This window comes from Ctenopharyngodon idella, chromosome 15 (genome assembly GCF_019924925.1).
Source record: "Ctenopharyngodon idella isolate HZGC_01 chromosome 15, HZGC01, whole genome shotgun sequence".
NCBI classification, from domain to species: Eukaryota; Metazoa; Chordata; class Actinopteri; order Cypriniformes; family Xenocyprididae; genus Ctenopharyngodon; species Ctenopharyngodon idella.
Genome location: NC_067234.1, coordinates 10,335,543 through 10,359,867, shown reverse-complemented (window position 1 = coordinate 10,359,867; position 24,325 = coordinate 10,335,543). Strand labels below are relative to the sequence as shown.

Below are 24,325 nucleotides of genomic sequence, written 5' to 3'. Positions count from 1 at the left end.
TCAATCTCAAAATTCAAATGCTATGAAAAGCTTTCAGCGCTGTAAAGTGCCCTGTTTCCACATAAATCAATCATACATCTCTAGTGCATACAAATGAAATGGTATGAGCTCTGTTCACAAGAGTGTTTGGGCTGTTTTACTATCAGTTATCACTGTGGAGGACACAACACATTACTGAGCTCTGTACAAGACTTATCTTTGGCAGCTAGCATAAAAGAAAAACAACAACTGCATCCTCCCACATCTCTACAAGCATGTATGCCCTTTAAATACAATGTCAGGAGATTCACTCTCCCTCTCTATGGAGTAGATTGATGTTGTAATTCAGTAACTGTCAATGTAAATGGAGGTTACGGATCCAGAAGGTCATGATGTGGGAGGGAAAGAAGTTTTGCTCGACCCAATGCATGTGAGCTAAAGCAAGAGTCTGTTTGTTTTAGTCTTCTGCGCCTGAGCTTTAACATCACACTAGACTCTGTCTCCATCCAGTGGAGGTTTAATGTAAATCACACCCTTGTATTTTTACGTGTGTGAAGTCCACTAGTGTAATCCACTATTTAATGATTTTGATTTTGCATTTTTCATATATATATATATATATATATATATATATATATGTGTGTGTGTGTGTGTGTGTATGCAAGAATGTCAGACTGTCTGTAAAAAGAAGTTTCACATGGTTGGTGTTGTATATTTGGATTAGTGAACCAGAAATATTACAGAATCTAAAAAGATTAACAGTGGATGCAATTAAAAAAAAAAAAAAAAAAAAAAATCAGCAGCAGTTACCGGGATTAGAAGTGAAGAGGCAGATGTCAGTGGGACCAATGGAGATACTGTATGAGTGCACAGTTAGTTAGTATCATGGTAATTCTCAGTACCTACTAATCTGACTTTACCACTGACAATTCAAACAATCTCCAGTTGTCTATATAATATAATACAATACTACAGTACCGATATAATATAGTACCTGCAGGGTAATTCCCGTCCCGAATATACCAATTTGGGTTGTTTCAACCCAAGGGCTGGCTATAGGCCTATAGGACAGAACTGGTTTGCATGATAATTCCTTTATTTTCGGTCATATTTTATAGTATAGCATATTTTATATCATTTTTAATACATATGGCCTTCTTTTAAGCTCGTTTAACAAATATTAGAAGTAAAAATTAAACATTAGAAGTAATTCAAGTAGGGCTGTAACGATTCCTCGATTAAATTCGAATACTCGATTTTAAAAAATCCTCGATTTCAATTTGCCCGTGTCGAGTAACTGGTAAAATACCGGAAGTGGCGCTTTCCACGGACGATCATCCATGAAACGCATCATTAGACCGTTTTCTAAGGCTGCACGATATTAAACCCGTTTAAAAATCATAATAAAGCATAATGCTATTGTGACTTTACAGAGCCTGTGAATTAATTAAATAAATGTATGTGCTGCAGGTTTATTATGCGCTGTAATTATTTACATAGCGTATTATCCACGTGCGTCTCAAGCGGCTCCATACACAGTAAATGCAGCTTCATGTGAACTGTTATTTACATGAGTGGCGCGTCACAAACTCAATCTCTGCATATGCTGTGTGTTTGGATTGCTTTTAATGTTCATCTGGAAACGCAATGTGCGACATGTAATCAGATTTGTAAGGTAAGTCATCTATAAACCTTAGCAAACGCAGGAGAATACATTATACAGTATGTTTCTACTGCTCGTCGCGATTTCAAAATATAAGTTTAAGCCCTTGTTTAAGTCCACATGTTCTTGTTCAAGAAATTACAGTGGTTGTAGCATTTCTGTCGTAAAGAAATTGCCAAATATTAAAGATTAACTGGACAGTTTAAATAAATGTTGTAAACCAATATTAAACAAGGATTAGATCGCGTTTAAAGTGTAAAAACAATCGTCAGGCCATTGGCGCCCTCTGCACGCATTTGTTATAATACATAAAGAACATTAGTTGTACAATTCAATATATTATGTATTTAGACAGTTTTGTTCAATAAAACCATACGATTACTTGTTTTTCATACTTTACTTGAATCAATTTTTATTGTGTTATTGCTATTATATATTTATTTTTAAGCCATATGTGTAAGTGAATGTGTTTTGTTGTGCAAGCACCTTTATAATGATCGTTAGTTGAGCTATATGCGCGCGCCATGTTTGTTGCGGTCAGGAGAATAGATCTGTCGGATTTAGACTTGAATTTTTCCACTTCTTTCGAAATACACGGATGGATGTAAGTGTCCGGTGAATTGGGAGAGGAACAGGATAAACTTTATAGTTGCTTGCCTTACTCACAGTATGTAATATGTATCTGATATGAATATAACAAGTTGTCTAATTGTAATGGAAAGGATTATTATTGCAGCTTCCATAGACATCAGTGTATATTTTACAAACTCTAAATGTATTGTTACTAGTACTTGTGTATTTAAATATCTGAAACCTAAAATAAACATCATGTGATTGAAACACTGAATAGTTGTGATATGCCAAGCACTGAGTGCATCTGTCTCTGGCTCAGAGCACGCGCCTGCGCCTGGAGGGGGAGGGGGGGTCTGGCGCAATTACTCGAGGAATCGTTAGAATAATCGAACGATTACTCGATTACCAAAATAATCGTTAGCTACAGCCCTAAATTCAAGCGTAATAGACCAGTCTCTATTGTCCCATTTCCACCGTAACAGCGCTGGATCTCGTGCCAGAGAATGGCTTGTGTTCGGCGAGGGAACTGCTAACTTCAGACCACCGCCTGCGTTTCACTCGTAGCCGAAAAATGCTGTAACTGACTCCATAACCTGTCCATAAATAATCAGTATACAGTTCTGAGAACATATTTTAAAATCCTAAGTATTTATATTCTGTATCTTTTTTTATAAAATCATAAAATTTTATGCAAGGTATCAGGCGTTTCCATCACAGGAAAAGTCCAATGGGACACTCGTTTAGGCGACTCACATCACGCCCCTGTATGTTGCTTTGCATAAAATTAAACAAAGTAGGCTACAGAACAATAACGAATTTTTAAATAAGATAAAACATACACAAGCCTGTATTTTACCGAAGACTTGCACCAATTTGACGGAGCTGCACTGCTCTCTCCTGAAGAGGGCACAAAAAACCTGCGATAAATAACTCAACCCCTGGGTTGTTATGACTGACCCAGGATCTGGGTAACACAAAAACTACCCAAACACTGGAAAAATAACCCCCCCCAAAAAATGACCCAAAATGTTCAACCCAGGACTTGGGTAGAAAAAATAACCCAAGATTTTTTAGAGTGTACAATATAATACTACAGTATCTTGAGGTAATTCCCTTCTCGAATACTTCTAATAGAATCCAATACTTTGAGGCAATTCCCCTCCCGAAGTATTGTGACAGCGTCCCATCGAGAAGCTATCACTACCTCAAACCACACATGAACACCAGGTCTTTAGCAACTATACTCTCTCACCGTCCTTCTCAGGTGTACACTGGTCCAACACAGGATCATTAATACTAACTTCAAGTATTTCTGTCACAGGTTGTGTAGTAATAACAAACACACGACGAAGAAGATGAAGAATAACAGTCTTTTACAGTTTTTCTCAGTCGCTTTGGTACATTTCTCAGATCAGAACTGAAATTCTCAAAACTACTTGTTCAACCACCACATCATCTAGTCACTTGTGCACATCATAAAAGCAGTTTCTCATTCTTTTAAACAAATTGCAAATCCTGAATTTCACTAATGTATTCAGGGGAATATAAAGCATTAGATCAACCAATGACCCAACCAGTTCTCTAAAACAGCTCAAAGATGCATGTCATGAATCTTCAACCGGAAAGCATATATAGACAGAGCACAACACAAGAGTTACAATTTCTGATAATGGAAGAACATCATGGAAACAAACAGGGTCAACAGCTGGAAAGAAGAAGAGGAGTAAGGATGTGTGGTGGAAGGGTAGGGATGCATAAGGCAAAGGGCGTAGGCTTGTTTCTGGTGAAATAAGGACCACTATTGTGATGTTCTCAATCATGACCTTACAATGGCTTATGCGGGTCTAAAGGTGCAGCTGAATGTTTGGAGAAAAGCCTTTTCCTCAATCATTCAAGCATTTCATAGACATAACAGGTATGTATTTCAGCAATGTGCACTGCACTCTATTATGGTATGCATGTTATAATCTTAATATTACAGCAGCATTTTTACACTTACAGGAGCATATTACACTTGCTTTACACTTACAGTATAGTAGGCTAAATGAACTTTATACAAATACATACTATCACACATACACATGAAACAGTGTATGTATAAAGTCTTGTCTTTTTCATTTATCACAAGGACATTTTACACTAATTTGTTGACAGACCAACAGTAAATACAAAACTGTGAATCCTGTCCAGTCTTTTGCAATCAATATCCCATATACAATGTGTCCATTTGTACTGTTAAAATTGATATATGCCATACAAAGTGATTGTGCAGTTTCAATCACTGTCATAAAAACCGTAGCCATGGTTTACATCTGAAATATTCATCACTGTTATATTGACAACATGGCTAAGCATTTTGACTATCTTGTTCAAGAACAATGACACAAGGACTTGATGTCACTGATATGTTCATTGACATAAATACTTTCTTTTGAGAGATGAACTAAGTATTTTGAGCAGGTTACAGGCTTTTGCAGGTAATCCAATATGTTGTGCTGTTTGTACGAATTGTTTCGAGAAATGAACATACTGTTTTGTGAATTTTAAGGATGATTTGAGAAATGTGCCAAAGCAACTGAGAAAAACTGTAATAATCCACGAGGTAAATTCTAACAGAGGGAGCAGTCCAACACAACGCAAACAACTGACGAGACCCGACAATGAAACAAAAAGAGTGCTGAACTTAAGTAGAGGAAATAATGACACACACACACACCTGAACATGATGAAATCAAATGAACAGCCGTGACAGCAAACTAACTAAGGTGGGAACAGTGAAAACACAGAGTCCATGTGGTGTGACAATTACAGCCTCACCCCGAGGGTGGATCTATAATCTTCCAACACTATCACTGTCTCTGCTGTGGTCCTTTGAGCGTTGAGTCTTTAGTACTTCTATTCCTCAGCTGCGCAGCATATACCTGACACGACTCCCAAGCTGCTCTTTGCAGGAATAAAGTTTTAAGATACATGTACATTTTAAATCTTACAGTTGAGTAAAAATCACTGTACAAAATCACATATGGTCTTTGACATGAGCATCCTTAATCTGCATTTTTCTGTGCATGTCATGTTTAAAATACCCTTTTGACCATTTCTGAGGCCATTACATAAAATATTTCTGTTACATTAGTCCGTTAGTTATTGAGCTGCACGACCTTGGATAAATTGAGAATCAAGATTTTTTTTTTGTTTTAAATAAAGATCACGATTCTGAACAAACAGCTAAACAAAAAAACATAATTTACTAGAGGTTCTGACAAAACAATTGCTGCAGACAATTTAAAATGTATGATTAATTTGAATTAATTATTTTTTTTTTTTTAAAAAGCGGTCTGAGTGAATGATTCAATGACTCACTCATAATTCACTTGTTTCATTACTGAATGAATCAGCAGTTTTGAAAGAATCTCTTGCATGAATTATTCATTAACAAATACATCTTCTAACAGTCACTTGTCGCCACCTACTGGTGTAATAATGTAATCGATATAATCGTTATTTGAAGGGCAAAGTTGATTTTTTTGCTCTGCTTTGATCACTACTGTAGACATCAGTGTTTATATCCTAACTATAAACTTTTATCCCAGTACTTCTGTGATAATTTGAATATTTGCAAAGCGGAAATAACGATATTGTGTGGTTGAAAAGACTGTTTGTGAAGCTGTTTCATGCCCAGATTACCTAACTGCTTTCTCTGGGTCAGCGGCAGCCCAAATGCTGATCTGAATGTCCACTGTGATTTTGACAAAGCTTTAATAGACATGGCCGAATCATTGTCATTTAGGATTGAGATTGTATGGGTGTGTGAATCGAGTTTGCAATCTTTTAACGATTAATCATGCAGCTTGTTGGAGTTGGGATGTGACTGTATCCACTGTTTGGACCGCTGGTGCTGCTGTTCCCTGAGTGACAGGTTACCCGCCTTTAAGTAATCAATTAACTGTAGCTGTGTCTCATTTCGAAGGCTGCGCCCTACGGAGGTCGCATTTGAAGGCTGCATATGTCATCGAGGCAGTCTCATTTAAGAAAAGTAACCATTAGATTGCAAAGTAAGAAAGAAATTACAGTATTTTACACCTCATGATGAATAACAGTCTGTTTTATTATGGTTACTTTGATATATGAGGCATTCTTGATGATGTATGCAGCCTTCAAATATGACTTCTGGATGACGCAGCCTTCAAAATGAGACACAGCTAATGCCTGACTTAATGCAAATACTTCACTAACTCATAGTTCTTAAAGGTGCAGTAAACAATTTCTGAGAAACAATGTTGATATTTGAAAATATTTGAATAATGATATTTGCTTCCCACTAGATCCCACTGTAGCGAATGCAAACGCTTTCTCTCTGGATCTCCCAGCGCTGTGTAGTAACGGTGTTGTGTGCTCCAGATCAAAATTTAGTCACGGTAGGAAAAAAGGTCACAAAATCCTACCTAGTCCTGCCTACCCAATAGGATCACAATAGGATCCCCTATCTTGATAGCTCCGCCCCCAAATTCACGAACACACTATGCAACACAGGCACTTCCCCCCTAATGAGTGTAATGGCTGATTGGCTACAAGTGTGTTTTGGTGCTAGGTCCGATCCACTTTCATCATCATTTCTCAGAAATCGCTTACTGCACCTTTAAGTTCACGGATACAGGTGAAGACTCACCACTGAAGTTCAGAGAGAACCAAAATGCTGCTATTGCTGGTCTGGATAGTGTCAGAATTTGAGGGTTAAAAACCCCTCTACTCTCATTTTGTTCAGAGGCTTTTCTTGGAGCCTAATAAATCGTATTCAAAACTTAAGGACTGGTGTCCACCATACAATTTAACCTCACTGATTTGGCTTCATCTGCAGCTCATTGGTTCTCCGCGGATAATATTATTATAATCATTATCGTCATTATTATTGTGTGAACTGATTTAAAAGATTCGAAACACCAATGAATCAAAATCCCCACTGCTACAGTTCCTCCAAAACAATTAGCTGGTAAATCCACGTTAGATCGCATTTTGAGTCTACTCGCCGTTGCCAAATTGAAAAATCGTCCAAAATCCTCACTAAAAATGTATATTTGGATACATCCTAAATAAACAATATACACATGTTCTATTTTAATATTTTGCACCTATTTAAGCTATCCTTATTCAAATGTATTTTATAAAATTTCAAGTGTCATTGTTTCAGGCACGCAGAGGACAGCTAAACTTCGCAGCCGTATATTTTGGGGTCCTTCAGCGTCAGATTGCTGCTTTCTCTGGACAGCATCTTCGGCAATGGCGGATTACGATAACTACGATGACCGGGATCGGGCTTACGGGAGCTTCGGCGGGGGAAGAGGGTAAGAAACCCCGCATCAGAGGAGCTGTAGAGCATACATCTGAGCGTGCATGACGAGAGCAAGCGGGTCTGTGCGTGTGAGCGCAGTTTTGCGGGAGCTCGAGCGAGTGTAGGCCACGCAGCAGCAGCGCGCTCCCGCTATGATGAATGGAGGCCGGGCACGAAACTCAGCCCACATGGGCTTCATGTCTCGAGGCCGACTCAGCATTTCACTGTCCGTGGATGTTATGTGAAGCATTCCTGCTAATTTATCTCTATTGAATATCATTAATGATATTAAAATTTTTGTTTTACTGGTGCGACAGCGTGTTTTAGCACGGTCTGCACTGGGCCTTGAACAGGGGTCTGACTCCCCTCTGTATTTCACTCCCGCTCCGTATGCTACATTGCTGTTTATGAAGAGTATTATTCCAGAAAGTTACCGTGGTACTTTCATCTTTTTGAACCCGCGCTATGGTATTCTTCGAAATACGTTTGGAGAATCGTATAAATGCCATGTAACGTTACATTAATATAAACATATTCTGTTTTAGCCCCTGCTCACATTGTTCTAGGACCAGCAGCATAAGTCCATGTCCAGTATGATAAACAAGGTTCCTTGAGTTTTCCCTCCATAAGATCAACCTAATGGCGTGCCGATGTCTTTACTTGCATATGTGCACGATGCCTCTCACATACATGTGGCATTTACCAGTTACTGAATATAGAAACAGAAAGTAAATGCCTATTTGATGTATGCAAACCTGTCAAAATGGGTTCTTTACTTTTTGGTTTCCCTGATCATACAGCATTATTTAGTATATATCTCATCCTTATGGGAATGCCAGTCTGGAGGGCAAAACAAGGCTTCCTCTGCCAACTGCCAGTTATTTTTACCAGTTTTCTACTAAGTGCTAATGTACTAAAATGATAATGACCAAATATACACCTTACTGACGATGCATATTATGTAATACAGGCAAGCAGATGCAATCAGAATATGAACACAATGGCCTAACTTGCACGCTAATCATTTTCCCATAGAAGACCGTTATAAAGAAAATGCTTAATGCATCAAATTGGTGATATTGGAGGACTAAATCCAGAACTCAAGTTATTAAAAAGAAAACTCCATACAGATGAACCCAGAATATGAACTCAACATGCAAAAGTGTCATGTGAAGTGTTTTACCATTTATAAACCATTATAAATAATGTTTAGCATGGCGTTTAGTGTGTTGCATTAATATTCTGGGTTCATCTGCTTGCTTGTATATAGTATGCATCATCAGTAGAGTTGTACTAAGTTTGATCTTTTAATATCACTGTCTTAGTGCATTAAAACACTTTAAAGCTGCAGTCTGTAACTTTTTTTTTTGGTTAAAAATGATCCAAAATCAATTTGAGCAAGTACATAATCAGCCAGTGTTCAAAACTATCTCCTTACCTTTGCCCGATTCACAACGGTAAGCTTGTAATAGTTTTATCATTCGGGTGGTACTGGTGGGTTTCTGCGGGAAATTTGAGCATGCAGCAATTCGTCTTTGCGTCATTACGTCACGTCTGTTTACATAAAGGAGTCCCAGCTAGTAACTATATCATGTGAGGATGCTGCAGGTGACGGATCATATATAGCCTTTTCTCACAGCAGCTGCAGTAATTAAACTTATTTTGATGGCGGATTGTAATCCAGAAAGGTCCAAATGACAATCATCAGTGACAGCTGGAGGTTCACCCGTAGTCAAAAGCAAAAGACTTTGGACAGTGGAGTGGCTACAGAAACTGAAATCTACAGGTAACGATAATACACACTAAATACATGCTGCATCCAAAATCACGTACTGTTGAGTAGGTATTACGTTTGAATTTAAATTTACTTCACGACCGTTGTAAAAGTACGTTCTATATGGTACAAATGGGTGTAGCATGAATGAATTTACATCCGCCATGTTTTTACTGTCACATGACCTATCGGCGTCAGTTACGTCCCTTCAACTCCATTCACAAATCCTCGCCTGTGGCCTCAAGGGATAGTAAAGTGTCCATCGGCTACTGTTTTTCGAATACTATGAATTCGGACATAGTACTCTGTTCGCATACTGTTTTTCGCGTACTATATAGTAGAGTAGTAATCGATTTTGGATGCAGCGATAGTCACGCAATGTTAATGTTGTTAACATTAACAATTTGAGAACAAAGTATAACAGTAATAATAATTTGCAGGGTTTGACGTGATCCAAGCTAAGCCATCGTTAGATTTAATCACCATTATCAGCGCGATTTATTGTAGGCCTAATGCTTATTTTTCTCAATTGGTCAGAACAAAAGACGTTACTTTACTTTTTTACGTTTCCAGTGAAAATTCTTATTTTGGTGATGCTTCCAAGACTACAATCTGTGATTCTGAAGTACAGTATCCACACCGGTGTGGTGATTGACAGCAAACATTAGATTCATCTGCGCTGAGGAGCCGTGCACAACGCATATAAAGATAATTGACCCTTCGCTGGGAGTTTGATTGACAAGCGATCTAACCAGTCATAACGCCGTATCTGCCATTTTGTCCGACAAAGCAGTCAGGAGTTAGAAGATTAACCTCAGTGGACTTGAACTTGAAAAATGGTGTGTACTGACGTCTTTCCGTGTTTGAAACAGCATTCCTTCTCATGTTCGTTCATGTTTATTTGATGCTATAAATTAACTAGTAGGAAGAGATGATTGGTTCACGAGCTGCTTGAGCCGAGGAGCTACAGCAATTTGTCACAACATGTTAAAGAGCCACAAAACGTTTTTTTATTGTTCGAATTTTTAAAAAAATTACACAGTTTGAAAGCTGGGACTTTGTTTAATATCATAAGTAACCTGCTCTGTCATGTCTGTCGATGTGTTGTCAGTGTCCTTTGCTCCGCGATGTATTTTTCACTGTGTGTGGCGTGACAGCGCCATGGCTTGTCGGACAAAGCAACAGTAACTAAGGGGGACGGGTCTTTGCGAAGGGTCAATTTCGCAAATAACTGCAATTGCAGGTTTCAAACAGAGATTGTGACTCCAGCTTTGTTTTGGAACATCCTGCTGTTTTAGTGATTGAAATACTGCAGCAGGTGCTGTGTATTGTGGCCAAAACTTGTTTGTTTGCATGCCTTTTGTTTTTCTTTTTTGAGAGGTGATTTAAATATTAGTGGCTTGAAACAGATGGGAAATTGACAGGCCTGTGCTGCGGTTATGTAGATGTTTGGCCCTCCAGGTCTCCATGCCAGTCACATGACTGAAAACTATGAATTGGGCAGGTTGATGACTTCTGTTAATCAGCCAATTTTACACCACTATCATAAGATCTCTACAAGTTTGACATGGACAAATATTGGCTTATTTATTGGTTTGTCATAATATTGGTCAGGGTACCATGGTATCTCCATCTGGACACTGAGCCGTTGTACCACCACAGTGCTTAAAGTGTTTGATGTCACACAGGTTTTTGGGATTGATGAAGATTTCTGTGCTGTAACTCTGAGTACGCAGTAGCAGTAATCTAGCGTTTGCTGTGGACAGCACAGGTCCGAAAACATCAGACGCGCTGGGCCAAGGTGGATCGGAGATGTCACGCTATCCGCTCGGCCTGACACCAGAGGAATGTCTCTGGCACACTGGATCCCAGCGGAAGCTCTCACAGATTTGCTTTGCATGGAATTTAATCTACTGTTACAGACAGAAAATAAATTAACGTACTGTGAAGATACATTCTGTTCAAAGCACTTTCCGTCTGTCCAGTGGCTATTACATTTTTCTCTATTTTTCCACCAGTGATAGACCGGTATGTGGGCCAAGCCAATATGATATTTAGCCATTTTGAGAATATTGGCATCAGCTGACAACTGTCCACTATGTAGGCTAACAGAAGTGTTAGTATTACACCCTCATGCCAGTTTTAAAATAAACAAGCTGTGTCAACAGATAATTTGCTCCTTTGAATAATACCCCTTTCCTCTGTTCAGCACTGATTACTTCTTGTCATGAGTGTTAGTTTGATTTCAGCCAATTTCATTTGCTATCATTAAAGAGGACTTGTGCTTTTTACATTTTTTAACATTTCAACTTTTACTTGCTGTTTGAGCATGAAAAAGGTCTGCAAACTTACAAAGCACAAAGTCTCTCCAGCAGGAGTTATTCTCTGTATCAGTGTCACTGTTTCTGAATTCCCTGGAACACCTCCTTTTGAAGTCTTGAGTTTTCTTCCGGGAACGAACATGCCACAATATTCCTCATTTAAATAATTCCCAAGGCACATGCAAAATAAAGGGGTGAGGACTGTTTAGTAGTGTGTTGAAACTCACGGTTATGGTAAGGGGTGCGACGTTTCTGAAACGCATTCGAAGCAGTTGACCAATCACAACACACTGGTCCAGCCGACCAATCAGAGCACATTGAGCATTTCAGAAGGAGGGGCTTCATGGAGACAGGAACTAAACAGACAGAATTAACCAAAAACAAAATCAAGACTTTGTAAAAGGGCATAATATTGCCTCTTTAAATAATTTTAATTTAAATCAGGGTCAGAAATTAATTGGGGCTTGAGGCTATGCGTACATCTAATAAGAAGGTTAGAAAAATTACACTTATGAATGTAAAAATGCCAATAGAAGTCAATTTGAAGGTGTAAATATTGCTCCTTAATGGAAAAGTTAGTTGAAGAAAATTTCTGCTGGTCAAAAAATGTGTATCGGAAGCAAGGCTTTTTTTAAACCACAGATTAAAGGATTAGTTCATTAGTTCAGAATTTAAAATTCCTGATAATTTACTCACCTCCGTGTCATCCAAGATTTTTGTCTTTCTTTCTTGAGTCGGAAAGAAATGAAGGTTTTTGAGGAAAACATTCCAGGATTATTCTCCATATAGTGGACTTTGGGGTCCAAATTTCTGTTTCAGTGCAGCTTCAAAGGGCTCTACACGATCCCAGACGAGGAATAAGGGTCTTATCTAGCAAAATCATCTGTCGTTTCTAAAAATAATAAAAATTGAGAGGTGTGTGTGTGTGATATATATATATATATATATATATATTTTTTTTTTTTTTTTTAACCACAAATGCTTGTCTTGCACTGCTCAGCAATGCGCCACACATTACATAATCACGTTGGAAAGGTCACACATGACGAAGGTGGAAGTACTGTGGTAGGGTATCATTTTCTCCTCCAACTTCAAAATGGCCCAACATCGTTGTTTATCTTTTTTTTGTAAAGGCCGTTTGACTTAGTCTTTGCATGTTTGCTTTGTAGACAGTGGGTTGGTACTTCCGCCTACGTCACACTCGACCTTTCCAGTGTGATTACGTAATGCGTGGCACATCGCACAGTAGTGCAAGATGAGCATTTGTGGTTAAAAAGTATATAATTTTGTCTTTTTGTTTAGAAAATGACAGATTGTGTCACTAAGACACTTATTCCTCGTCTGGGATTATGTAGAGCTCTTTGAAGCTGCACTGAAACTGACATTTGGACCTTCAACCCGTTGAACCCCAGTGAAGTCCACTATACGAAGCAAAATCCTGGAATGTTTTCCTCAAACTTAATTTCTTTTTGACTAAAGAAAGAAAGACATGAACATCTTGGATGATATGGGGTGAGTAAATTTTCATTCTGAAGTGAACTAATCCTTTAATGTGAGCTCACTAAATATAGCACACACGTCTGATTCAGACATTCAGGAGAAATGCAGGATACTCTTCAGAGAAAACCCAGTGCCTCCATCCTCCACTGCAGTTCAGCTTGACTTCTGAGGGTTTTTTTTTTTTTTTTGGTCATGTATGATGCAAAACCACTGGATGAAGGATCAACTGATGAATCACATTCATAGATCAATAATTTACCTGCATTCTGTTATTTCTAGAAAATGTAAAGCTGACCAAGTTGTTTGTTTTTGGACCGCAGTCCCCGAGGTGGTGGCGGCCCAGGCGGACCCCGAAAGCAGAAGGAACTTCCCACAGAGCCGCCCTACACAGCGTACGTCGGCAACCTACCCTTCAACACAGTGCAAGGAGACATAGATGCCATTTTCAAAGACCTCAGCGTCAGGAGCGTTCGACTAGTCCGAGACAAAGAGACAGACAAGTTCAAAGGTGGGCCGCTTTTTGCAACACAGTGCATGTTTAATGAGGGACATTGTTTGCTTACTACTCATTCTTGGTTTTAGGAATCCCCTAAGTATTAAACTTGATGCTGCAGACATGAATTTTACCTCAAAATGTGTGGCTAGTTTATCTTCATGTTGCTTAATAGGAAGTATGTGACTTAAGCAATGGCCAGGTCATGGGTTTGATCCTAAGGGAAACCGCGTGCTGTTAAAACATATATTTGAAATATCGAAAATCAATTTGAATAAAAGCATTTGCTAAATGGTAAATTGTTTTCTTGCTCCAGGTTTCTGTTATGTAGAGTTTGATGACTTGGAATCTCTAAAAGAGGCTTTGACGTATGATGGCGCTGTAAGTTACTTAATTACACTATTTATTTATTTATTTATTTATTTATTTTTATTATTATCCAAGGCAGAAATAATAAATTGGGTTATGGGGTGAAGTGCACCGTTCAATAGTTTGAGGTCAGTAAGCAGTGAAGAACCACTGTTGTAGAAACACTTTAGAAATAAGAAATGAGAATACAGCTTTGGTGAGCATAAGAAACTTTTTTTTTTTTTTTTTTTTTTTTCCAAAAGCATTAAAACCGACCCCAAACTTTTGAACGGTAGTGTACTGTTTGATATATTGTGTGTTCCTGATTATGTTCTTGCACAGCTACTAGGCGACCGATCTTTGAGGGTGGATATTGCAGAGGGCCGAAAGCAAGAACGTGGCGCTGGAGGCTTCGGCTTCCGGAAAGACGACAGAGGTACTGTGTGTCTCGTATACTGCTGTCATTCATTAGTCATTTATCTTCTACTTCTGTTAGTGCTGTTTACTCACATTTTAGCATGTTTGTGTTTTTTTTTTTTTTTTTTTTTTTTTTTTTTTGCATGTTGTAAGTAGTGTTTTCAGTCTCAGGAAAATGAGCAATGCTAGGGCTGGGTGGTCTGGTTTTATTTACAGTAGAATTGCCAGCCAGTAGAGATCCTGTCACACTCTGTGTAGCATAATAGTGTTCTTCATTAAAATATGACAATAAATTATCCAGTCTTCCAATAGGGTTGGGAATCGCAAATCGATTCCATTTCTGGAATCGGATACATAAAGGGTTAGTTCACCCAAAAATGAAAGTTTCTGTCATTAATTACTCACCCTCATATCGTTCCACAACCGTAAGACCTTCGTTCATCTTCAGAACACATTAAGATATTTTTGATGAAATCCAAGAGGTTTTTTAATCCCCCATAGAAAGCAACATAATTACTGTCATTCATGGTCCAGAAAAGTAGTAAAAACATCTTTAAAATAACGTGACTGCAGTGGTTCAACCTTAATGTTATGAAGTGACGAGAATACTTTTTGTGTGTAAAAACAAAACAAAATAATGACTTCATTCAGCAATTTCTTCTCTTCTGTGTCATTCTCATACACTGTTTATGTTCAGCAATTCCAGGTTCTTCGTCAGAATGGTGACTCATTATTGGCCGGCTCCTGCATCAGCGTCACATGCATGCGTCGTGCTGCGCACGTGAACAGCGTCGGCCAATACCGAGCCCGTGTTCGGATGTAAACATGGAAGCTCACTGAACATAAACAGCGTATGAGAATGTAACAAACTTTAGTTAAGCAACTGAACCCACGCTGGACCAGTGGTTTGGAAAAAGGATGCATGATTCAGTTGCAGGCGCCATCTTCTGGTCAGATGCTGGAATTCATTCGGCACTGCATTATGGATATACACTAGCTGTTGTGTGTACATCGGTTGTACACTTGTTATTGCAGTGCATTGTGGGATTGAATGAGTGCATTCGGTAACGTCCACTATGGTTTCGGACACCACTACTAATAGCTGTCCCCTCAAATAGTGCTTTATTTAAGGGTGTATAAGGGGTGATTTTCGGTCGTTCTTCGTAGGGCTTCACGATTTATCACGATTAAACCACACGTGATTTGGCAAAAGCCGCGATTATTTTATGCGCATCTTGTCAGAGCTGTATGGCTCTGTAATCAGTAGTAAATGATTCTCCATCTGAAAGCCAGAGGGCGCTCTCGTGCAGAAACTCTAAATATCCCCTGCTGTAGAAGTAGATAATGCATGTCATTCCAGGAAATCCCTATGGGCATCATACTGTCATTGTAGCTGAATAAACAGAAGATTGAAACGCTTTGATTAAACATGACTAATAAAAACATGACTGCTTTATTCTGTGTAAGAAGCCACATCATCTCAGAAGGATGCTCAACTGTTGTTATGAAGTGAGTTTGGAGTAAAAACGTTATTAAATGTTGTCTTTTGTTGGACAATGTTAATAAATGCTTCTTATGTCTGGAAAGCTGTTTGACGCGTGTTGCTTTTTCAAATGAACATTATAAGCGATTCAAACTTGCAGTGCTTTCAGATGGATTAGCATTTGGAGCCATAGTTCATTGACATGCTGCGCATAAAAAAAAAAAAAAAAAAAGCAATCGCAGCCTTTGCGATTTTATAAGAATGAATCGCGTTTAAGTTCAGTGTTATTTTTCGTGTTGTGCGATTAAATCGCACAGCCCTAGTTTTAAGACTCATAAGTCACACGGGTATATTTGTACAACTGTATGGGTCAAAATGATTGATTTTTCTTTTATTCCAAAAATCACTGGGATATTAAGTAAAGATCATGCTCCATGAAGATATTTTGTACATTTTCTACCGCAAATATATAAAAAATGCATTTTTGTAAGTAATATGCGTTGCTAAGGACTCCCGTTTGCGTGTCTCGCTTTAAGAGCCAATAGTAACTGAAACCAAGTAGGTAGCACAATAATTCTTTTTGCATACAAAATCAGAGACTTTACGCATTCAGATCATGCCTCCTACATGCTCCTGTTGCGTTATTTTCACCCTCTAATGAGTCTGCACAAATTGAGTTTACAGCAACAGCACACAGGCGCTAACTGTAAACAAATGTCGATTTCACATGGCGATTTGCTCATAACTTCATGAAAATTGCACAGATCATAGATCATGGCACATCATCATTTACAGATTAAAATGAGCCCAAAAACGACATAATCCATTGTGGCGATCATGAGATATTACTCATGGAATGATGTAACACATTTGGCTAAAAATATGTCTTTCCGAGATGCAGTGTGATATCCAATGTTCCCGGAACCGTCCATGCTTATTTTCCAACGTGGAATAACACAAAATAGGTATCATTTTAAAGCTTAGAAACTCGGCTTTTTAATGCATCTAACCATTTTGATCAACTCTTAGTGCTGAGTAGTCTCTATAAACCGGAGTGTACCGCCCACCGGCGCCACCTAGCAACGTTAACATTAATATTTATTTGTTTGATTTTTATCAGCAGTTTCTCAGCATGAGAATGTCCAATTGTAATTTATATTTTCTAAAAATATAAAAAGTGTTCAATCAAACAATACCTACCTTTTGGTAGGTATTGTTTGCTACAGTTTTGGAGTTATGAGTCTTTACTTTTGTGTTTGTCACTCAGGAAAAAAAACAACTCTAAAAATGCCTTCAGGTCTTTAAAGGAGATTTTCTCAATATTAAGATTTTTTTTTTTGCACCCTCAGATTCCAGATTTTCAAATAGTTGTATCTCGAACAAATATTGTCCTATCCTAACAAAGCTGAGATGCTATATAAATCTCAATTTCAAAAAATTGACCCTTAAGACTGGTTTTGTGGTCCAGGGTCACATATGGTTATTTAATATAAAGAAATTTGATATTGTGCCATGTGCTGTAACAAAGGTTTTGGCCCGACCACCAATCCCTAATCAATGCTCAATAATGCATTGTCTTCTGTCTCTTATTCTGAACTCTTCTGCTTTGTTTTATTGTATATTGCTGAAAAATGTCACTGCTCATACTACACAGAGCATTACTTTAGCTGGGCTTCTCGCACTCATTGTTCATGTGTACATACTTCATCTTTAGATCTTTGCTCTTTGCTCTTCTGTTTTTTTTTTTTTTTTTTTTTTTTTTTTTTTTCTTTCTTACCCCTCAATAGAAAAACTCTTGCTAGCTCCTTTTCCTTCCCCTCTAACAAACGGAGTGCTTTCCGACAGGCGGCACTTCCCTGTCCAGCTGGTGTCTTCCTGTACGCAGTGTTGGCTGATCTGATTGATTCAGTAGAAGCGTTATCTGGGTGGGCCTCTCTTTCACCCTGATCTCGCCTTTGAATTGTTGCCCCTATTAAACAGCCCCCTGTCCCTTTCAGGCCGTGGTGGCTCACGTGGGGCCAGAGGAGGGGGACGTGACCCCAGAGACGACTACGACCACTCTGGAGGAGGTGCGACGTCTGAATTGGGCAAGAACTCGAACCATTGGGGTTTTAACTCTAGATAAAACATTTATTTTAGCAAGAATCTGAGGACACATCTGTGGTATGCTTTAACCGCAGATAATTCAGAAGTGTTCTTCATTTTGTGAAAATGAACAGAAAACATGTTTACAAATAAACTCATTGAACGCCTAGTAATTAATAGAAATTAAGCTTTAGTTTTATTTATGGAGTTTTAGGACAAGATTTTCATGACTTCATTAGCAGTGTATTAGTTTATAATGAAAATATCAATGTAAAAAATATTTAATAATTTATTAATATTATGTTGCTTTTTTATTATTATTATTATTATTATTATTGTATTGTTGTTGTTATTATTATTATTATTATTATTATTATTATTATTGCGCCATTTTCATTACAATTAAGCACTGTAATGTGACAGTTCAGCGATGAATATGTCTGTGCACATTGTGTAATTTTTTCACATTTGATTTTGGGGTGAAAATAATTGACATAACTTGACTATTTTTGTGACATTCACCCTATTGCAGAAAACATGTTTCGTTCTCTTTTACAAACTGAGGGAGTACTCAAAATGAACATAAACCTCTGAAAATAACCCAGAATATTTCCAGAAATAAATCTAACTGAGCCACAGGACTTAAATTATCAGCAAGGTTCTTGGCATTGTTTGTTTGTGTTTTTGTTAATGGCCTTTTCATATATTTCAAGTTAATTTTTCAACATTAATCTCTCAGGGACTCCATCTCATTGCCATCAGTCATGTTGTCAGCGGAGTCTCCCTACTGCTGTGCAGTCAAATTTCCTCCCTAATTGAAGTTGTCTGTAAATACTGACCTAGGATCAGGCTTCTCTCAAGTCTTAACTTCTTGCCCAGAGCCTTTCCTGTATCAGTATTTTGCACAACTTTGCAGTGGAAGGGGAGAGTGCTGCACCAGTTACTCACATGCTTCTTTTTTTCCACAGGATTTAGAGATGATGACTTCATGGGTGGGAGGAGTCGAGGAGGCGGTCGCCCTGCCGACAGAAGGGGGGGTGGAGGCATGGGACGCTTCAGAGACGGACCTCCTCGCGGAGCCTCGACAGACTTCAGAGAACCTTCCGACGGTGTCACAGATTTATTCTTTTTGAAAAGCAGATACCTTTATATGTGCTTAAAAGTCAACACGAAATCCATTTGGATCCTATTTACTCTTAACGCATGTTCCTGCTGTTGATGGAAAAAATCTTTAGTCTTTAAGCAAAATGTAGAAACTTGATCTGATTTTCAGCTGGACACCAATATAATCCAGTTTATTAATATACGTAAATAGCTTGATTAATCGTTAAAATATTGCGATCTCAATTCAAACACTCACAAGATCTTATTCCTAAATGACAACGATTTGCCTCCGTCTATAGAGGGTATGCATTGATGTCACTTTCCTGCTGGAACATGCTCCCTCAGCCAGACTGAGTGGCAAAAGAGCCTGCTGCATGACTGGATTTAATAGGGGAAACTGCGAAAATGAGAGTAAAACAAACTAATAAACTAAAGGTTGGACTCGATAGTGTTCCTGTTACAACTTACCAAAGATCCAGTGATCCATGGATATTGACATGCAGCCAGGAATCGTGTTTCCTGACATTTATATGTGCCTGATTTTGATGCCAGGGAAATACATAAAGCAAATGTGCCTGTGAACGCTGCATATAACTACAATATAGGTAGGTCTAAATCCGAGTGATCACTCATATCAATGTTATATGTATCGTCATATCGTCCAGTCCTAAAACTTGTATAGTTGTCAGTGTTTATTTAAAAACACCCAATTATGCAGAATGTAAGATGGTAAATGAATGACCTGAATTTTCAGGTCTGTGTTGGCGCTGCCGCTGATCCAGAGAGAGCAGTTGTCTAGTTTAGGTATAAAACAGCTTCACAGTCAGAAATAATATTGTGTGGTTAAAAAAAAAGACTGTTACAAATATTCATTTGTGACCCGTGCTGGCAAAAGGAGTCAGAATGCGCACAGGCAAATTTCGAGCTAAAGGCCACAAAAACGAAAAATGTCAATTTTGGTCGAATTTGAGGTTTTCACAAAATTGAGTTAAGCCCTCATCTAGCGATCCCAATGCTCAAAATAGCAATTAAACATCTAAAATTATCTTCATTTGAGTGTTTTCTGAGAGGAGTACCTTTCCTTTGACCATGAGAAAAGCTGCTCTCTTCTGGATGACTGGCATTTCCTCTCAGCACAAGTTTGGTATCGTTTTTAAAGCACAGCATTCCAACCTTGTGAATATTCATAGCGAATACCTCAATGGCATGAGTCTGAACCACTGAAATATGCAGTATTTCAAAATATCTGTCTTGGCGAGTATTCACACAAACACTCTCTGTTATGTCTTGAATGTTTGGTTAACTGTTGGAAAAACATCTGCCAAATTAGGTGTTATTAACAGGGATTTTAAGGTATGTTTGCTAGATGATTTTGTTTTGGAACCTTCAGAAAACTTTAACTCGATTTTTCTCTAAATTGACTTTGCTGACTCTATCGACTTCAAACAGGTGTAGCTCAGTCACTTTTTTTTTTTTTTTTTTGTCAGATTCCAACAAATCAAACATCAAGGTTTTTTTAATAGAGAATGTTACTCATTTTTTAAAATTTGCTCATTCCGACTCTTTTTGCCAGCACGCGTCACATATTATCACTAAAGTACTGGGATAAAAGTTTATAGTTTGGATAAAAATACTAATGTCTATGGTAGCACTCAAAATGGAGCAAATCGCCTTGAAAAGTAACTTGAAAGTAACTTGGCGCTTCAAATATTGATCGTGTCGATTACATCGTTGCGCCAGTAGGTGGCGACAAGTGACTGTTAAAAAATGTATTTATTGAATCATTCAAGAGATGTTTAAAAATGCTGATTCATTCAGTAATGAAACAAGTATTTGAGTGAGTCATTGAATCATTCATTCAGTTTTTTTTTTTTTTTTTTTTTTAATAATTTAGATTAAACATTTTAAATTGACTGCAGCAATTAACATGTTGTCAGAACCTCTAGTAAATTACATGTTATTTTGATTAGTTGTTTGTTCAGAATCGTGATCTGTTTCAAACAACAACATTGATTCTTAATTTATCCAGAGTCGTGCAGCTCTACAAAATTGTATAAAATTTACATTAGCCATTTATCGTTTATTGAAAATAACAATGTTAACCAATAGTTATAAAAAATAATGGGTAATATTTTAGGATATAATGCAGCTTTTCTAAAATCTTTCATTATTCAATTAATTTTTAACCTAATGCCAAATAATCTTGATGCAAAGGAAATTTTATAGTTCCCAGCAAGTTGAGACTCAAATAAATATGGCCTTTTTTTCATCCACTCCATGGTTGACTCCACAAATACTCATTCAGATCATTCTGGTATGGAGCGCATACTTTTCATAATCCAGTCAATTCCCACTGAATAAAATGAAGTTTCGCCCAACTCTTCCCTTTAACATTCTGCTTCACTCAAATTTTTCTGCCGAAATAAAATGGGTTGCAGATAGAATTTCATGTTGATTTCAAGTTAAGTTATTGAATCTACATAAGTTACACAATAGCAACACCTAATGTCTCAATTATGTTGATTTTTCCACAGAGGAAAGAGCGCAGAGACCAAGGCTACAGCTGAAGCCGCGTACAGTGGCAGGTCCCCTTAACCAAGTGGCCAACCCCAACTCGGCCATCTTTGGGGGTGCCAAACCCAGGGAGGAGGTAATTCCCAAAGACAAACACTAAGAGACTGCAGCCTCCCTCACCGCTCCTGAAGGAAGGGAAGGGAGGGAGAGAGAAAGAAGGGGAGGGATATACGGGGAGGGAAGGGCGAGGTACAGGGACAACGACAACAAAAAAAACGTGTGATGCCAACGGGAATGCGATAAGGCCTCTATCATTCCTACCTGTTAGAGATGAACGGAGTCCCTACTTCTGAATTCAGATCGCGCGGCTATATATTTATTCAACGGGAAAAATACACAAGACCACGCCCACATCGATCGATCGTCCTGACACCTGCACACACCAACGAGCAGCTCGTGAATGCATGGCAAAACTGTTGAACAATGGTTTTATGTCCACCTTTGCTTCCCTGTAATTAGTGCCTGCTCTGTACTGTAGTTTTCGTCGGGGGAAAGTTCTTTCACATCCTTGGTGAGATCCGAAAGGGTTTTTTTTTTTTTTTTGAGCTGCTCTCTTAAATGGAATGGAAACTGATTTTAAATGTTTTTTTGGCTTGTTTTATAGACGTAGACTAAACTACAAACACCGAGTCCTTTTTATCGTGCGAAAAACAAGGCCGTTTTGGTTTGTGCGCTTTTATTTGCGAGGCAGCTAGCTAATGTTTCCGTGGTTGACATTCAATTCATATTAGCGTTCGCGAAAAGCAGTATTAGGTTTATTGGATTGAACTACCATTGTTTTGCTTTTTGTTCTTTGGATTTTTGATGGACTGCACCTTTTGAAGTTTTTTTTTTTTTTTTTTTTTTTGTTTGTTTGTTTTAAAAAAACGACACGAGCTCCTTCACGATTTTTCCCAATCGAACACTCGCGCAAACCTTCGAACGCACACTGGATTGTACATGTGGTGCTTGTCCTCTTCCTAGTTCTCATGGTGTCTGTAAATTGGCGTGTTAAAGCACAACGTAGTCCAGTTGTACAGTCAGTGTTCGGTTTCGGAGCCGTGCATCTCACGACGTTAATCAGTAGATCCGTTCGAGTTGGACTCCCCGCAATCTTCCTGTTTAGTGTTGAATTGATTCTAATATTGCTTTGTCAAAATGTTCATGTGCAAATGTCAACTTTTCACCATCTCCTACAAAGGGACCCTGTGTAACCATTCTGTTCTTGTTTTGTTTTATGTTTCCGTTCTCTTAAGAATTAATATCTGTGTCAGTGTGGCTGCATTATTCCGGAAGGCTATACTGGATTCTACTGGCTTTGATCACCATAAAATCTTTCAAAGACTTCTCCCAGTGACACGCAGGCAGAGGCACGAGGTGCTGGTTTCCTCTCGAATCCAAACGAGCCCTCATCCGATTGGCTTAAAAAGCACGTGGAGGTGGGGGCTCTAGAAAGGGGGTGGGGCAGTCTTAACTCCGCCTCTGCCTGTCCTCGCTGACTCCTCCCACACGCCTCAAAGAACCCAAACTTGGAGGACAACATCTCCAGGTTGATTCCATTGTTGTTTAAGGACTTCAAAATCTCTTTCCCTTTCCAAAGCATCTTTGTGTTTCGAATTTGTAGACACGCGGACGTAATTGCTGCCGTGTGCTTTTTATATTTTGCTCTTTAAATTTCTTTACTGTATTTGAAAATTAAAACGTTGAGCTTGATTCTTAATTAAACCATTTCACAGTGAAGAGCTTTTTGAATCTGTTTGAGTTCTTGCGTTGTCTTTGCGAAAGATTTTCCGAACCTGACCAAATCTGGCTCATCCAGAGCTTTCAGGAACAATGTGCCACAAATTTCATTGATTTAGAAGAGCAACATGCATGCATGATAGGTTTGGTTGGTGACACATGGGTCTACAGTCTACAGCGTCATCCACAGCTTGACGGCAATGTATTTCTTTCCAGGAAAAATTAGAAACTATGATCATAACACCATCAGTACTGCCTTTCCATATGAAGCTTATTGAACAAAAATGAACTGCTCGCACATTTCCAGACACGCCGGCAACGCCGGCCGCTGTACTTTCATCTCCTAGTGGATCGAGTGTAGAGTCCTCATGGGAAATCCATGTCGCAACCCTTCTCTTCGCATTTTACTGGATTATGAGGAAGTTCAAAATTGTTTTCTTACTGTACTATAGAGTTTGGCTGTTTTTATTCTTTTGTTTTCATTTTCCTACACTGTTTATGGCAATAAATTGTATCATCTTACAGTGTTTGAAATGAATGTGTTGACATAGGATAATGGGAAGAATTTATTCTGTGTCCTGTGAAGCTATGTGGTGTTTGAGTCGTTTAAAGGAAAAAAGTTATTTTACCAAATTTCAACCTGGCAGTTGGTTTATTGCAGCAGCTTCGCGTTTCGGGAGTTGTGTCATATGCTTCACGAACAAGGTAACTTGTCAATGCAAGACACAGTCTTATCTTCGTTGGGTCAACAATGGTCTACACTGAATCAAACACAGGAAGTCTTTATTTTTAACATAGGAGACACGTGATGAGTGATTGTTTTGCATATGTGAAGAATAAAAGATTTGAAGAGGAGACTCTGGGTTTTGAGGTGTCAAATGATCTAAATACAAAGATGATATATGGGGAAACAATGCTCTTGTTTATTCTCACTTAGAAATGTAAAAAAAAACTTAGAAAAATAAA

The 24,325-nt window shown here is 38.3% G+C and overlaps 1 protein-coding gene across 3 annotated transcripts; it reads left to right on the top strand.

Moving 5' to 3' along the window:
- Nucleotides 1-7,386: 7,386 nt before the first annotated feature.
- Nucleotides 7,387-23,359, top strand: eif4h (eukaryotic translation initiation factor 4h). Of its 3 annotated transcripts, XM_051862176.1 has the most exons (8): nucleotides 7,387-7,554; nucleotides 13,457-13,644; nucleotides 13,946-14,010; nucleotides 14,320-14,413; nucleotides 17,875-17,964; nucleotides 18,931-19,071; nucleotides 21,601-21,716; nucleotides 22,876-23,359. In XM_051862176.1, the coding sequence occupies exons 1-8, from the start codon at nucleotides 7,490-7,492 to the stop codon at nucleotides 22,879-22,881; spliced, it is 765 nt and encodes a 254-aa protein (XP_051718136.1). In that variant the 5' UTR covers nucleotides 7,387-7,489; the 3' UTR covers nucleotides 22,882-23,359. The 3 variants fall into 3 exon arrangements, with proteins under 3 accessions (XP_051718136.1, XP_051718135.1, XP_051718134.1); XM_051862175.1 differs by lacking the exon at nucleotides 17,875-17,964 and having other exon boundaries at nucleotides 7,401-7,554; XM_051862174.1 differs by lacking the exon at nucleotides 22,876-23,359 and having other exon boundaries at nucleotides 7,401-7,554; nucleotides 17,875-17,946; nucleotides 21,601-21,755.
- The last annotated feature ends 966 nt before the right edge of the window (nucleotides 23,360-24,325 follow it).